At 43.5% G+C, this 18,233-nt stretch overlaps 1 protein-coding gene across 1 annotated transcript in view; it reads left to right on the top strand.

Moving 5' to 3' along the window:
- The window catches only part of LOC306694196 (calmodulin-binding transcription activator 1-like), a gene marked incomplete at both ends in the record, with an annotated part of 47,827 nt that overhangs the window by 3,114 nt on the left and 26,480 nt on the right, over positions 1-18,233 (top strand). The window contains one exon of the mRNA XM_079156935.1: positions 4,559-4,662. Within this exon, the coding sequence (XP_079013061.1) occupies positions 4,559-4,662 (104 nt within the window). The remainder of the gene's footprint in view (positions 1-4,558; positions 4,663-18,233) is intronic.

Raw genomic sequence — 18,233 nt, 5'->3', positions numbered from 1 at the left:
CCCAATCCCCTTTTTCTTCTCAAAAGGAGCAGCTGGCCTCATACCTGCACCAGATCCTCTTATTTTGTTAAGAGGGATGAGAGCGAGCGAGACAAAATAGCAAATAAAGAACTAAGAGAAAATCTCAAAAACAATAGAATAGAATAGAACAGAGAGTTGTGTTTGGGATGGCTGTTTAATATGAGCTAAGACTACCCCTGTCTCCTATCTGTTCTCACGTCCCAGCTGGAGGATTACTGGAGGAAAAGTTTATCAGCAGAATGATAAAATTAGCATGCATGCCCATCTCTCTATCCCCCCTCCGCCCCCTGCTCTCCCTCTTTCTCTCGTCTCTCCCTCCCTCTTCCTGCACTCTCGCTCATCCCGTGCTATATGCTCCCCCCCCCCCCCCTTTTCTTCTCCCTGGCTCTCCCTCCTGCCCTCCCACCCCTCTATCTAGCTGCTGTGCAATGAGCCTTTCTTTCTGTCACATTAATTTCATCCCGAAAAGGGGGAAAATGTGAAAATTTCCCCTGACGCCTCCTAATATCAGTAGGGGGAGAGTTAAGAGTTGCATTTGGAGCGTTTTCCTCTCTCTTTACTGAGGAGAGTTTTATAATTAACTGACAGCCATCTCACAAGGGCATTGGCTTGTTTCTGTGTTAAATATGGAGATGACAGTTTTATGAGGTAAAATATTCATCAGTCAGAGGCCGCTCTTCTGTGTGATTCCAGTCTAAATTATGGCATTTGATAGCCAACCAAAGCGATGGTTCACTTTGGTCGAACATTTCCACTTCTTAGCTCGTACACCTCTATATGAGTTAATGAGCCAGCGGTTTCACATTAGCATTCAGGTTTTGTCACTCTTTTGGACTCTTTTTTACTAGATTAGCGAGTGAGCGAGTGATCTATGTATACGGCCAGAAATGTGTGGCTCACCGCTGAGGGACTCACATGAAGCAATGCAGGTATAGAAGCTGTTAAATCATTATTTCAAATATAAATGTGAGCAGCACCTGAATTTACATATTTAGATGTGTTTTCCCCGTGTCCCAGGTTGGTTCGTTCTCCTGGGTAGGCAGAAACGGAAGAGAAGTTTTTTGCCCCGTGTCACACCACAGTATAGCTCCACAGAGAGCCATTCGGAACAGATGGAAAAGACAATTGCGACAGTACCCAGGCTGAATTTTCTTAAAACAGGGACGCGTTCGCTGGTTCAGGATTGTTAGAAATACAAGATACAACCCTTTGGGGTGTAAAAGCTCATCAGCATTCAACAAATCTGCAAAGTTGGTCTTGCATTTCTTGTCAGCGCGGAGGAGTCGATGTGAGGATGGGCTAAGATGACGGTCGTGTCTGTGAAGGTGGGCTTTGAAAGGGATTTCGGTACCAAGGTCACTGGTAAAAAAAATAAAAAAACGCCACTCTGGGACAAATACTGTGATGTCTTAGCTTTGATCGACAGGCACTGTGTGTGTACGTGTGAGTCTGTTTGTGCGTGTGGGTGTGTGTGCGCGGGTGTTTGTGTGTGTGTGCCTATACGCGTGTGCGACGGGCTTGTTTGATGTGGTGGTTCTGGTACATTTCAAAGGCGAGGCTCTGATGAGAATTCTTCAGAACAGCAGGGGGAGGGGGAGGGGGTTATAGCCAGGAGGGGTGGGGTTTAAACGCTGATTGGCATTCATAGCAGAGAGGCTGGAGTGCTGCTAAAAAAGAAATTAGGCTTTAACTAAGCTGCACCATTCAGCTGTTTAACTAAGCTGCTGCACAGTTCAGCTGTTTGAAATTTTGTCTTCTCAGGCCTTCTATTAATAAATGCATAATTGATTAGGGGGGGCATACGTGCCTGAACACACTTCCTACCGACACAAACACACGCACACATGCTCAGACACCTACACACTCACACACACGCGCACATAGACCCCACTCCGGGCCGGTTACAGTACTTTTCTCTCTTTGGCGTCTTTGTGTTACCTTGTTCCATCTCTTGTCCTTTCTAAATCTTCTCTCTCTCTCTCTCTCTCTTCCTAACTTTCTTTTTTCTTCATTAACTGTCTCTCTCTGACTCATTGTCTCCCCTGCCTCTCTCTGTCTCCCGTTCCTGACCCCTCCCACCCCACCTATCTCTCTTTTTCTCTCGCTCTGTTGTCTGCCCTCAGGTAGAGTATAATTCCTATCTTCCCAGGGGAGTCATGAATGGATGCCCTCTACTCAAATGCTTATCAATAACCTTTGAGTGCTTGCTCTCTTTGACTTCTGAGCGGCACACCCGTTGGGCACACACTCACAAACAGGCGCACACTCACACACACACACACACACGTACACACAGCAGGGGCTCCATCTTTGTGCGGACGCCATGTGCTGGTGAAGTATTACTTTCCTGAGGCGCAGTGGGATTATCTTTTTCTATTCCTCACCTGCAACTATTCAGTATGTTGGTGATTGTAACCGCTCCGCAGAGGGAGGAGAGATGCAGTAGGGGCAGCACCGTTTAGGTCTGTTAGTGGGACACTTATAGGTCTCCCATGTTTTGTTTGCCTGTTCAGCTATATATTCTTCCACCAGTAGTCACATTGAAAAAAAACATACATATTTTTTTTTTTAAATTAATGAATAAGGTGCAATATTTTTTTTTTTTTTCAGTGTCAACAAATCCCATGAAAAGACCAGAACAAACAATAATATGTTGGCTCATCTCTACAGAAATACTTCCCTGTCTTGTTTGTGGCTTTATGACTTCAATACCAATACTAAATCTTCCAAAACTGCTGAGCACTGTAGTTTTTAGCAAACACATTTATTGGGGACTATTTTCAGCCGCAAATTTGGTGCTCTAGTGCAGTCATTCCCAATGACTGGGTCAGTAACCACAGGTGGGTCGCAGGAGATTTTCTTAGGGTTGTTAGGTCTTTTATTAAACCTTTATTTCTGCAGTACACCTTTGAGCCACATGAGGGACCTTGAATGTTCGTGTTGTTCTGATAATTGTAGCCGACTTAAAACATTGAACCTAATATTAAAGGCTAGCGTACATTCTGTTTGTTGAACTGATGAGAGGAAATTCAAAGAATTGGATGTCTGTTAACTTTTCCTAAATGCATTTATTTGGTCTCATTTATAAATTAACATGTGTGTATTTTTAATAACACATTCACAAAACAAAGTTGGGATTTGTCTAACACATAGCTCTTTAAAATGGCGGGTTTACCTAATCAAGATAAATATAAGGTGATAGTAAAGACGGTCAGGAAGGTTTATTTTAATTCCCTCAAAACGATTTATAGATAAGGCCTATTGTAAATTCCATTTTTTTTAAAGTGGGCCCCTGAAAGAGTGTTTGGGAAACACTGCTCGAGTGAGTATTTACAGCAGCAGAATGGTGTTTATAGGATTGACTCAAAATAAAGCGCTGTACCCATGTTCATGGTAATGAAGGAACAAGTCACCCAGTGCAACGGTGTAGCTCACTCATGTAAAAAAGACCATTTCTGGACAGCAATAGCGGATTATGGCTGTGAGGAACAAGCTGTACTAGGCTTTGGCTACACAGGGAATAATTCTTACGATCGATCATAATTGATTTTGGACTTTTTATGGGATTTGTTGATGGAAAATGGAATACATACTTTAAGGCAATAAAGCAGAGAAGGTAAAGATTAATGACAGATTTTTACCAACTTACGTTCACTCACCTGTGGTTAGCGTTTGGATCATTGTGATTCTAAATAAAAAAACATGGAGCTCAGAGGAATTACAGTATGTCCAGGAGCATGATTTGAACTTCAGACTAAACATCACCTGTCTGTAGCAACATTTGGGCTGCTGTATATTTGCAGTTGTGACTCTCCAGCTGAGGTACAAGACTATTTTCTCTCAGGAGGAGCTAAACTTGAGTCTCTGCTCCATTACCAAAATGTCTGTGTAACACTGTAGGGAGGGCATTGCTTTTAAAAGGGATAAGAGATGCCCATATGATGGGCCATGATTGTTACAAACCCCAAATGCACTGATAATGTATGATAATGGGTTTCTTCTAAATCCAAATCTGTTTCCAGGTGGGACCCAGGTGCCAAAATACAAAAATAAGTGCGTTGCCACTCCCTCTGCGCACTGCACACTTAACAATTATTCTGTATCGTGTACCTTGATTGCCATTAAACTTACTTGTCGACATCACTGTGAATCACCTCTTAGTAAATAAGATTAACACAGACACAGCTGTGTTTCTGATAAATCAGAAAGCCCAGCAAGTTAGATCCAAACAAATCAAAGAGTATGTCCTTCATAGGCCGGAAAATTCAAGTGCAGATTGACTGGCTTCAGGTCACATTAGCCATCAAATAGGCTTCACAATAAAAGCGTGTTATGATTTCATCCATCCGGATCACAGAGATGCTGCTTTCTTTTTGGGTATTCTCCTCACACAATGTCTCCGTGTCTGATGAGAAATGTCTCTCCTCTTCCTACTCATCCCTCATTTATCTTCCTTTATCTTCACCCCCCTCTCCTCCCCCACCCACCCACCCACCCCCCCCCCCCCCCCCCCCCACCCCCCCCCCCGCTGCTCCAGATGAGCCGGGCCAGTTGAAGATCTACCTTCCTAAGAAGCTGCTAGAGTGTCTGCCCAAATGTTCCTCTCTGCCCAAGGAGCGCCATCGCTGGAACACCAACGAGGTGAGACTCAGACACACTCGAGAGGGAAATACCTGTAGCAGTGAGAGGAACTCTGTTTCTTCTTCTGGTGACTCATCTCTAGCTAATGTCACATTGAGAGATGAAGAGGAGGTAAACAAACACAATGGCAACTTTTCATTATGGGACCCTAAAACTGTGACACGAGGCAAGAAAGAAACGGCAAAAAGAGCTCACAGCCACAAAACCCCGCTGACTATACATCCCATTTGGTGTGTTGCTTTCTATTTCGCTCTGTAATCCAAACAACTCTGGGTGAAGGCGAAGGAATCAGGGGCCCCTGGGTCTAAAACTATACACGGCTAAGAGACTAAGAAACCAGAAATGAGGCTACAGATTGAATATTTCCACTGCGGAGTGTTGCCGGGTTCAATAACCCCATGGTCAGTAGGATAAAGATTGTTATCTGAACCTAACATTGTTGCTATGCAACCATAGAAAGCTGTTAAATGTGTGGCACATTTCGGGCTCATAGTTGCTTATTTTTGTTGCTTCTTTTTGTTGTGTGTGAACACGATGCTCTAGTTACGTTGTGTAATGTTGTCCTACAAAACAGAAAAACATGCAGAGGAAAAAGTGAAAAGCTGTCTGTGAGGTATAAACAACAAAAGCAGTGACCGAGGACCCAGAGGATTAGATCAGAGGAGTTAAGTCAAAGTAACTGAGGGGCTTTAGTCCGTGTTCACCACATTTAGAACTTCTAGTATGCTCTGACTGTTGACGATTTCACACAAACTCACGGCTACCACTCATTAATATAGTTTACTCTGCTCTTGGCCCAAATTAGCATCATTTGTGCAGCATGAACAATAGATAACATAAACTGTGCTGCCGGCTAAGTGGTACAATGTACAAATGAGGCCAGATTAGGTTGGGACCACTCTTTACTCACGGCCAAAGATAACCCTTAGCTAAACATTCGGGGTGTGAAAAGCTTTTTTCGGAGTTGCATGTTGTTCCAGACTTAAGCTGTTAGCTTAGGGAAGTGTTTGATGGGTGGAAATGGATGTAGGCATTTATCGTCAATAGCTCCTTGTTTATGCATCGCACAGCTCACCACCGGTGGTTTGCTCCATCCATTGTGATGTTGTTGGCCTCTGCTGAGACATTTTCTCCATGTGCAGGCTGTGCACTCCATTATGGATGTGTGTTTGTGTGTTTGTGTTATTGATTACCAAGTCCGGCATTATTATGCAATGCAAAGCTGATTTGGCCTGTGGTTTTTCTCTCAGGAAAGTCATTACATTTTTCATGCAATCCATCTCAATGAAGGTCATACTGGGAGTTAAGCACGGCGCCTACTGAATAGTGCGCTCACATGAATAGGCACTGTGTGTGTGTGTGTGTGTGTGTGTGTGTCATGCATGCGTGGATGCTTGTGTGTGTGTGCGTGTGGTTGAGAACAACGTGACCGCTGCCGGTTAGGGACTTCCACGCATCAGCCTAACCAAGAGCAATTGTGCCCAAGTCGCAGGGACTAGACCAAAGCACCTTGTTGCTGCTCCCCCTCCTGCACTCTCACTCTTTCTCTCCATCAGTCTCCCTTCCAACCTACCATCTAGTCCTCTCTACCTTTATCTTTCATTTCCTCTCTCTCCCTCTCTCCCTCTCTCTCTCTCTCTCTCTCTCTCACTCTGATGAGGAGGCACAGGCTCAGTTCAGAGGGAGGTTGGGTGTCCCTCAGCGGATTCCTTCAAAGCTCTTCTTCCACCCAGGCATAAAGTTTCCTGCATACTTAAACACTCCATTGTGTCTGCTGCTCCTCTAGCTTGGTGCTTTCGTAGGGGGAGCAGTGTGTACGCTCGCTGTGCGTCTAGTGCATGTATGTTTTTCAGTCTGTGTGTGTGTGTGTGTCTGCCTACGTGTGTGTGTAGTGTGTGTGTGTGAGTGTGTCTGTTAGGGATATATGCACAGCTCAAGATTATTGCGGTCGATTATTTTTGAAGCTGCTGTAACAAAAGAATTGATTTTTTTTCTGCTTGTGTTGATTTTTATCTGTCTGTATTGCAGACATTGCAGGAAGTGTAGCAGTTTTCACCAGCAGCATATTGAAAATTGAAATCATCATTGGTCATCAAATTTAGGACACGTTTGAGACTTTTAGACACGCGCTTGTACGTTCACCTTAGATTGTGGCGTAACACAATTTGTATACGTGGGATCGCCAGCTGTCAAGTCAGCTGTCAAATGTGAAGCTTTCAATTTATTTATTCAGTCGCGTCCCCTTAGTGTGTGTGTTTGTTTGTGTTCAAATATAATATCTTTCTGGTCTAGATGTTGTTCATGAAGTGTGGCGATGCGGTATCGACAAATGGTGTGTCGAAAAAACGCCCCGTAATTATTCGGTGTGTGGACACACTTGTGTGTTTGCATTCGGGTGTGTGTGTGTATACATTTGTGCCTTTGTGAGTTTCCATACAATGCTTCATTTCCATACGCTTACGCGTAAGGGAATCAAAAATTGGTTTTGTGTCTCCTCATCCTCACTGTTGTCTGCATGTAGAATTGGGATTATCCTTAGAGTGTGTGCGTGTGTGTGTGTGTGTGTGTGTGTGTGTGTGTGTGTGTGTGTGTGTGTGTTCGTGAATAAGAAGAGATTGTGATAGATAAAGCGATTACCATTCTGTGTTTGGATGAGGATGCCTCTGATTAAGTCAGACCCAATCTTTACAAGTCTTCATCTGATATGTCCTTTTTCTCACCTTTTTCTTGGCAGGAGTATATGTCTCTGCAAGTGTGTGTGTGTGTGTGTGTGTGTGTGTGTGTGTGTGTGGCTATCTGTGCGCATGTGTGTCTGTGTGTGTGTGTGTTTGTTTTCTTGTCTGCGTGCGTGATTGCATATGATTCTCTGATCTCTGTTTTGTCACGCATGGCTACCCCCGACACCTTGGCCTCCCACAAGCACTGAGCTGTGACCCCATACGTTTTTACCCCATCCACTTCTCCGCCTCCTCTTCTCTGTCCTTTCCTCTCTTCCTTCCCTCTCTTCTTCCCCCCCCCCTCTCTCTCTCTCTCTCTCTCTTTTGTGTATCTACTGATGTGTGAAATTATTCTGGGATGGAGGGATGGATTCCTCCCTGAAGGGCTGAGTGGAGGCGTGAGCCTTTTGTTCAATAATAGATTGGGGGTGTATGTGTATCTGTCCATGGTAATAGACTATAGACTACTTTTAGATAACAAACCACACTCAGGTGGACAGACTGAATGTCGAGCCTGTTTCATCCATCGGTCGAGAACGACTTCTATGGAGCACTGAAATACGGAGGCTATAAAACTTTTTCAAATGTAGACAATTGCAAACTTTAGTCTGGCCCTGGGTATCAAGCTCATGAAAAGATATGGTTATTATGAGGGGACCCTCCACATCCTGACTCATATTTTCAGAAGACAGACTGAGGGGAATACTGAGTTAAACTCCCTTTCAAAAGCTTACATTTTTACTACAAAACATGCACTCACGCACGATGCGGCTGAGCATGCCATTGCATGATCTAATGTGCATTTTAAAGGCTTCTACTTCAGAGCAGCTCCCCCCCCCCCCCCCCACACACACACACACACACACACACACACACACACACACACACACACACTATGATTCAAGTGACGCAACTGTCAAATGGGTCGGCACAGACTTCAGCACATCACACATCACACAGCCGTCTGTGCCACAATGCCTCCCTGCATGTGATGTCGCTCAGCTGTACGGGTGCAGGAAGCAAGCGTTAGCACACGGCATTGTGCTGGTATTAACGCTATGAAGTAATAAATGAAACATGCAGTGTTTTGTTGGGTACCTCCGCTCTCGTCATGCAGTGATACATTGGCAGCTGTGCGGTGTGAAGGCATGCTATTGACAGTTCACACACGTGTCTGGCTGGCTGTGCCGCCGCATGACGCTAACATGATCGCTGGAGTGGGAAGCAGATCAAAAAGCATACACATTTTAGACCACTGCCCCCCCCCCCCACCACCACCACCACCCCTCCCTGTGTGTGTGCGTTTGCGTCAAGGGTAGAGGTGTTGCCATGGCAACAGATTAGGGGTGTGTGTGTGTGTGTGTGTGTGTGTGTGTGTGTGTGTGTGTGTGTGTGTGTGTGTGTGTGTGTGTGTGTGCGCGCGTGTGTGTCCCGGTTAATGGTTTGATCGATGTTGCATGTTTGACACGAGCGCTGTTCTTGATTGTTCAGTACATCGAAGGTGATAAGAGAGACTTGACACAGTCACAATGTCTGCGTGTGATACCGAACATGTTCGACAGACAAAAAAAAAATGAAGGACAAAGGCTCCTAATCTCAGGTAAAAATTCACTCACACTCACCTGTGCGTCCTCTCTTATCTCAGCTTTGTGTGAGCTCCAATTTACAGCTCACACAAAGCTCTGTGTGCTTGTGTCTCTGCCTGTGTGATTTATTATTCATGTCATTATTGTTGTTTGTAAGCCATTAAATATATACATTGAATTAAATATGCATGCATTGTATTTCTACGTCCCCTACGATATTTCTCACAAACATGTGGGAGGAGATGTGTCTGGCGGGACGACGTTAGTGTCAAAACCAGGTGAAAAAGTACTATGGATCCATTACAGAACCGCAGAGCGCTACAGTAAGCAGACAGCCAGTTGCCGGGCCCTGTGCTCCATTTATACTGTGGTGAAGGGTGCCCTTGATTTATGAATTTGATGCGTGAAGCGCTAATGTCCGGCTCACACTGGCATGAGGCCGGGAGAGGCTGACACTCTCCATTTTGTCTGCCGTGTCAGAACAAAGACAAAAGTAACACACCTTTGGAAACTTACCACGAGTTTAAAATGAACTGGGTGTGCCGTCCATGCATGTGTTCGATAACGCATGTTCGCGGGAGACTTGGTGTATCCGTGTCTCTGTGTGTGTGTGTGTGTGTGTGTCAGAGTCTGCCTATGGCTGTAACCTCTTCAGTTGACATTGAGCTCTGTGCTGTTGCCATTTACCAGAGTAAAGCATGGTTTAATGAGGGGGCAAAGACACGCTCTCTCTCACACACACACACACACACACACACAGTCACACACGTGCTCACGCATGCTTGCACACATGTTTATACACACACAGACATGCGCGCACACACACACAATACCAAAGGGGGGTTTCACAGCTCCTTGTGTTTGATTCCTATTCTTTTATTTTTAATCATTCCTCTGTCTTTTGGGTTGAGAAATATTTTATGTTTGGAGAGCGCCAAGTTATAATCACTAATTAGTCCTCCAGGCTCTCTCTCTCTCCCCTCATCTCTCATTTTCTCCTCCTCTTTGTCTATCTCTTCATCTCTCTCTGAGCCAAGCATAGCCCAATTAACACCCAGCGTCATTTTGTGTCTGTTGTGACTTCCATTTCCGCTCGAACTCAAGACGTCCATACGGTCCCGCTGACCAAACTGGCAGTGTGAACCAGATTTTACAGCAATGCAAAGAATTAATTTGATTCATTCTATTCACGAATGTAATTTCCTTGTTGATTCATGTAATTATCCGGCAAGCTTTTCATTTGCAAATGGGGCTGTACATGGTAAATTGGACATGTGCGTAGAAGCCTCTCAGATTGTTGGGATCAGTATTTCAGCGGGTTTTCAGTCATGCAGATATTTCACCACACACAAGTTCACTAAAGGGGCTGAAATTAACCAGGTTTTACAAGTCTAGTCAGGAAAAGCCAGGTGTCTGAGGTAGGAGTTAGTGTGGTCTCTCCTCTCCTCTCTTCTCCTCTCCTCTCCTCTCTTCTCCTCTCCTCTCCTCTCCTCTCCTCTCCTCTCCTCTCCTCCTACCCAACAGGAAGCCCCACATTCTCCTCCTGTTCTATTTTCCGCATGCCGCCACAGACCCACTATTTATCTTGCCCACTATAATTTGACACAAAATATTGTTAACTGGAGACACAGAAATATATTAAACAGTGGGAATGTGTGACTATGAGTGTGGGGGTGCTGTGTGTGTGTGTGTGTGTGTGTGTGTGTGTGTGTGTGTGTGTGTGTGTGTGTGTGTGTGTGTGTGTGTGTGTGCCTGCATGTGTGTCTGAGTGTGTCTTGTGTGTTTTAACTTCCAAGCCCAGCCAAAACGAACTGAGTGGCCAGCAATGTCTCCTGTAATAAGACGCCAGGCTGTGCAGTGGAGACAATACTTTTTGTATCCTTAAATGTCCCCACATAGAACAACTGTAATATCGGAGTCCTGTGTAAATTAGATTTAATTCATTGGAGACAGATAAAGCATTAAAATGTGTGTATGTGTGTGTGAATGTGCACACATCCACGGACGGTCCTGCTATTTTAAGTGTGTGTTGAGTGTGTACTTCATGTGTAGGGCTTTAGCTAGATAACTTTATAACTTTATTTAACTTTGATAACTTTCTGCTCCTCCGACTTTGTAAGGGCTTCAGGAGTGAAATATATTTTACTGCAGCACAAGGCAATTTTGCATGTTTACGTCCCCAAATAACAGTGAGATGTCAACAAAAAACCACACTGTAAATCAAGCACCACAGGTGCTGGAACCCTATTGATTTTTCCTTAGCGTCTTCATTTTCTGACTTAATAACACCTGGAGCTTAGAGACCTGTAAAAGAATATTCCTGGTTCGGGATTTTAGAACCCAATACATATTTCATACTCTCTGCTCATGTTTTACGAAAGTAGGTCTTTTTTTTTTGTTCTGCACATCCAGCTTGTCGTCATGGGCTTGATGCAAATGATGGCGAACAAGTCCAACAATACTTAAGAAAAAAGAATCCCTCTCACAATATTTGTACGATTGCAAAATTCAAGTCTGTTCGCACGATACCAAACATCCCAACATATTGATCAGTAGCTTGTGAACTGTAGCCTCCCCCTCAAATACTTTTCCTCAACATGAATTCAGTTTGTACTTCACTGGTTTCCTTTCTGCATCAATAGAATTTAGCTATTTTACATTTTATGTTTCTTTTTTTTTGTTTTTTCTGTTGCTGGCATAATGTTGATTCGGTCTTTACAGAATTTTTCCACACTGCATATTTAGACAGATGTATAGTTAAGGCTCACGTATTTGTAGTGTGTGACTTAATATTTATAAGTTTGAAGTTTGAGAAACCAGAATTTACTCAAATATTCGGGATATAATCCAACGTGTACACCTGATTTTCATGTTAAGTTGCCTTTATAAAGTTAAGACGAGTAAACATTCGTACAAGACGCAAAAATGAAGATGGCAGAGAGTATGTGCAAGATAAACAATTTAATGCTATAGCAATACAAAACTTCAGACCAATTTGCAAAGGGGCTATAAAAGTGTATTAGACCACATTTGTTTGTGTTCTATAAAGTTGCTGTGAGGTCAAGTTGTCAGTTTTGTTGATATCACATGGATCTGAGGGTTTTGGCCTCATAGGCTTCAACCCACTAATCGCCACTTGCAGGCTGCAACTCTATTTTTAATTAAAATTGGTAAGATTATGTGGTTGTTTAATTGCAAAAACCCTTTTATTTATTACTGAGCAAAAATACAATATAATGATAAAAAAAAAGTGTCAGCTTCCCTTTATGTTTCAAACCACGTTCTTTCCACTCGTTCACTCTCTGTACATCTGATTTGATAATGGGAATGTGTATACGGGGAACCGTTAATATGAATATTTAGGAGCATATAGGAATTATGAACCACAGAGTTGGATAATGTTTAACATTCACTGGCATTTCTCAAGGTAAATCTGTAAATCTCTGTGTTTCCCTGTTAATGAGTTGAGAAGTCATATTATCATGGAGCTCTCCTGCCGTGTTTACTGCACACTGTGAACAGTGTTCATTAACTGCTATTTGGCCTCATGGAGTTTTGTTTCACAATTAAAGACTTTAATTTTGAAGCAGCATTCCGTATATTCACATGTTTTTACATGGATGTTGGTGCATACAATGTTTCTCAAAAACATAGAATAAAGGAGGCGTGGATCTCTTGGTCATGTGCTGATTACTTAACGTTACTTCAAATGTTGAAAGGTATACGTGCCATTAAATTGCTGCCGGTTGAATGTGCTAGCATGTATAAAAACAAGCATAAATTTGAACTTTTCCTATTTCTCTGATATTATAATGTTACTCAATTGGATCTCCCATTCCTCACAGATCTCCTGTTTGTAACAGGAGCCTTGCCAAAGGGGTAAATTGGCCGCCTACATAATATCCACACAAAACAAAGTTGCTGAGAGAACTGTGAGTCTCATGATGCTGCGACGAGCATTTTCCACTAATATTATCCAGGAAATGTACACATTCACGGATTTACCCTGGGAGCTGTATACATTCACTGGTAAATATACTATTTCCGCACATTTACCATAATAGACATAGGCTGAGACACTGTGAGCAGGCAGAGTGTGTGTGTGTGTGTGTGTGTGTGTGTGTGTGTGTGTGTGTGTGTGTGTGTGTGTGTGTGTGTGTGTGTGTGTGTGTGTTGTATTCCACTCTGGAGACCACAGTGTGTGTCTAGTGTTCCTCCTCCCAAACTGCAGTTCTATCCAGCGTCACGTATTTCTCCGTCTCCCTGTCTCTTCCCCCCCACCCCCTCCTCCCCCCCACTGATGTATGGAATGTCTACTCTCATATGGAGTGTGTTTGTAAAAGTCATGGTAATCAAATTTCACTGATTCCTGGAGGATTAAACAAGCTGGCATTTGTGTGCGTGCTTGCGAGTGTGCGTGTTCCGTCTCCGTGCATACACAATATTAGCTGTGTACTAAGTTGTGCATTGTAATGCAGCTGTGTCATTAGTCTAAGACAAGCTCAGCTGTAATATATCATCCATCATCCTGTACTCGAAGGAGGCCACTATATAAGGGATACTGATTCTGCATTTGCATACTGGCAGTGCATACGTTTGAATGTTGAAATGTACAGTATGAAACGGTGGTGGGGGGGGGGGTGACGAACACTTAATATGAAAGGGAGAACATCTCACTTGTTTCTTAGCCAAGTGACAGAGATTGAGAAAAGTGTTCTTTTCATGCCTTTGGGTGTTTGACAGTGACATTTCCTTTGCTAACAATATTGCAGTCTTCTTTGAAATTCCTCTGTAATTTCTGGAGCAAAAATTGCTCCGTCCCAAAACTGTGATCGTTATTCAGTGGAGGAGTTAGCTCTTTACTCCAGCAAACAGGAAAAACATGGCAACAGCAAGTTTTCCCAGCCCATAAACAAGTATTACCTAGTGTTAAGCCTAACTGCATAATTGCCTCTTGTTGGCAGCATACACTGTATGTCTGGCAGTATGTTTGTATATGTAGCTTTGCCAGCTCACACGTCTCAACATTGTCCAATTCACCACATCAGCATCGCTTTCTCAGTACGGCTGTAAGCTGAAGTCTCTTTCTGCTCTAAGGTGTCATTGTACGTTGGAACTAGAAAGTCACGGTCCATTACAGTTCACATGAGGTGGAAAGGCACCTGGACAGCCCGGCAGGCAATGACCGATGTCTGTCTCCTCCTCAATCTCTAAAAGTGCATTAAAGTAGAGCAATTATTAAATAGCTTTGCCAGAGCAATATACATTTAATGGATGAAAACAAAGCAGGTTTAAGCAAACACAATGTTTCCCTAAGGTCATGATAGTTTCCATAGGCAACGATAATTCTGAACAGTAAAAATGCTGGTTATATTTCTCATCTCCCCCTGTTATTTATTTATATACATGTATCTTACATTATATAGAAGTGTAAAGATAGCTAACATACCTTTTGCGCCCACTGCATGAGTCACAGTGCTTGAAGAGCGGGTGATGATACTGGGCTCTACCTCGTAAAGCGCATCATCACTGTAAATATACTGTAGCCACAGTGAAGAGGAGCCCCTTTGGATCTATTGATACACTATACCGTACACTATTAATGGCGGAGCATATTGTCATCAGATCTTATCACATACAGCATCTCACTGTTCATGTCTTTCGTTAGCTATGGATGAGTACAGTCCATTCTTCACGCAGTGGTTTTTCTGTCAAGAAGGATTGGTCTACTTTTAAGCTGGATTCAAAATGAAACAAAGCCATACTTTTTACCACAAGATGTAATGAAGAAGTTCCAGACACTGCCCAAATTATGCTGACTCCTGATTTGTGGTTATGGCTCTGTTCAAGTCAACAAGAAAATGAGTAAACCCTTTCTGGGATTTTAAAAAGAATGTATTCAGCCAAAGAAAAAAAACAAAGAAAAAACACTTTAATCAAGTGCAGTTGCAGTAAAAGTGAATTCTGGGGGGAAGGGCTTAAATACGATTCTGCATATTTCTTTTCTTTTTCTTTTGTATTGTTTAATTGTCAGTAATCAATGGCAGTTGGCCAAGTCAAAGCACACCGTTTCATCAGCTTTTAAATAGTGTTATTTATGAGCAAGAGGCGAAGTATACTCAGTCACTCCTTGACTCCCTGAAGCACAAGCTGGCAATCATCAGAATTGGGAATGCATTTGGGACTCCTTTATTAAACCAAAGGTATATCACATTTCGCAATACCCTGAAAGAGTGAGTACAAGGACCATAATAACAGTCTATTCAAGTCCACAGCCCAGGGCTTCATCCTAGGCAGAGACAGATCAAGCTGCACAACAGTGGAAGCCAGTCAACGGTGCAGCGTTGAGAACCTTTAATGTTTACTTTTGCTTATGATTGTTTTAACTCCACCTGCCCGTCTCCCCCAGTATGAAGCCTCCGGGTCGGATGCCGGTAGAAAAGATAAACCAGAGATTGCAGACAATTTGTTCATTTGTAAATTGATGCTTGTCTTTGGCAGTTTGTTTTTGAGGCTTGAGGAGAGTTAAATATGCATGACTTCAACATGGGTGGTTCCAAGTCTTTTCCAAAACAACAAACACATGACATGAAATCTTTATTTGGCAGAGTCAAACAGAATTCAGAATAGATTTTTTTGGAGAAAAGACGACTCCACGTGAGCTCCACTAGTTAACTAGATTTGTTTGTTTCTTCTGAAATGGAGCTGCAGTGATATTTACCGGGAGTACACACGCATACCGAACAGGTGCATAACCTCACACACACACACACACACACACACACACACACACACACACACACACACACACACACACGCGTGTCCTCCCATCTTTAGTTGAGGGTTGAGGGGGGAGACAAACCTAAAGATCGCCACGGAGACCCATCTTTCAAATTTATTCATTAAACTCCCAAATGCTCCCCTTAACGAATGTAATTAGAATATGGTAATGAGAGAGGGCTGAACCAGGGAGTGTTGTAATACGCTTAGCAGCACAGAGGGAGAGAAGAAGAGAGAGAGAGGCAGAAAGAGAAGGAAATAGAGTTCGGGAGTTAAAGGAGAGAGAAATAGAGAGACTGACTGACAGGGTGCCAATTTATGTCTCGTTGTAAACAAGTATTTATGCCAATGAGAGGTGGCACACACTATTTCTTTCTCTCTCTCCCTCTCCCTCTCTCTCTCTCTCTTTCTCTCTCTGTGTTTCAGTGTCTCTCTCCTTAGCATACCAAACCTCCTCAATAACAATAACATCAACAATAGCTGAGCAGAGACGAGCCTCAGAGGGCAGAATGACTCACAGTGAGATGAGGCATCAGGGGTTAACACAACCACTGGAGACTCCTTCATTGAGAACCCCCCCCCCCCCCCCCCCCCTCTCTCTCTCCGTCTTCTTCCACCTCCCACTGGCAAACACACATTCGTCATTAGAGATTTCAAATATACCTTTGTGGGTGTGTACGTGTGAGTGCACCCTTTCTTGGTTAACTTGAATTGAGTGTTTGAGGACTCTGACAGGTTTTATCTAAGACGCCCTAGCGCAGCGGGGGTCCTGGCATTGTGTTTGACACCAAACACCTGTTGCCGTCTTTGATGTGTTCACTCCCCCCCCCCCCCTGCTGAGAGAGAGGGGGCCGTCTCCTCAAATGCAAATACAAGACAGGAGGAAGAGGACAGGTAAGGTGCACAAGCGAGTGGAAGTCTTAGAAAAAATATGATTGATGTTCCCTCAGAGTAACGGGGCTGACTCTTCCCTACTCTCAGGTCTCCGCTCAAAAGTTTGTGCTGCTTTCCATACTGCGAGTGTTCTCACGCGTGTGTGTGTGCGTGTGTGCCCACCTTCACCATTTGGACTCCAATATATTTTGGCATAAGGTAGATGAGAGGGAAATGGGACCGAAAAAAATGAGGAAAGTGGGAGAGCAAGAGAGGGGAGAAAGTAAAGAGGTCAAACCAAAAGGAGAGGGAGTGAAGGAAAGGGGAGAGTGACTATTTCATTATAAAGCCGTCACTCACATGGGCAGCAGCAGCCGCCACAGAGACTCTTCTGAGACCAAATCTCTCTGGGTCTGTGTGTGTGTGTGTGTGTGTGTGTGTGTGTACACACTCATTCATGTCTGTGCATCCCACCATGCATTAGTATTGACGTGGGAGGTATTTTGTGTTTATGTATGTCCAATTGTGTGTGTGTGTGTGTGTGTGTGTGTGTGTATGTGTGTGTATTATAAACTCTGCGAGTGTTGCAGTGTGACAGAGATGAATATAACGCACATGTCTCTCTCCCAGCCAGGTGACAGGGGCTGGTGTCCTGTGAAGGTCAGACCTTGTCCTGTGTGTGTGTGTGTGTGTGTGTGTGTGTGTGTGTGTGTGTGTGTGTGTGTGTGTGTGTGTGTGTGTGTGTGTGTGTGTGTGTGTGCACGCATGCACCAATCTGTTGTCCATGCACCCTGTGTCACTGAGAGAACAAGAGGAGAGACAGAGAAAGCCAGCACAAGTTTGTTTATTTATTTTGTCACACGAGCGACTTTGTGTATTAGACGGTGCATTTGTATGCATGTGTGTACAAGTCTTTTATGTCCACGGACACATGCATGTGTGTGTGTCGGCCAGTGTGTGATGAGGTGTTTATTTGATAAACACAAGGCAAGCTTGAGAGGAATTCTGATCAGGGGCTTTGCAACAGTTGTTATGGAAACAGCATTAAGCAGTTGTATTAGCCAGTGGTGGTAATATAAAGGCTGTTGAAAGTAACACACAGTGGGGAGCGAGGCAGTTTGGGAATATAATACAAACTAAACATTATTGCTCCAGTTTACAATTGACTTGATGGAATTTTATTGTGTGACTAACAGGACAAAATGATCCTCGTCATAACTCGTTTGGCTCTCTTTCTGTCGAGAGCTACACATTTTAATTAGCCAGGTTAGAGGAACAAAGTGCAAACAAGACATTATTGGTATGATTTACAACAGTCCTCACATCATTTATGTCAGCTTAAAGCTGAACACGAAGAAAAGCAGCCGACATTGGTCCTTTTTAGAGGTCACTCAGGACTGTTTCTGAGAGATCAGTCCTCTCACATTTCTGTCAACAACTGTGAATGAGGACATGCATACGGACACCTCTCAAATCTAGTCGATTATTGATTATTACAGTTCAAATCTAATTGTACGGGTTTAGCTTAATTTACACGACGAGCCTTTGACGGAGACTTGTTTAAAAATAGACCATGATCAATAAAATGTGGGTTGACCAGACGCCTGACATAGTG

Source organism: Pholis gunnellus, assembly GCF_910591455.1.
Source record: "Pholis gunnellus genome assembly, chromosome: 3".
Taxonomy (NCBI): domain Eukaryota; kingdom Metazoa; phylum Chordata; class Actinopteri; order Perciformes; family Pholidae; genus Pholis; species Pholis gunnellus.
Note: the sequence above shows the minus strand (reverse complement) of the source record. Positions and strands in the feature narration are given on the sequence as shown.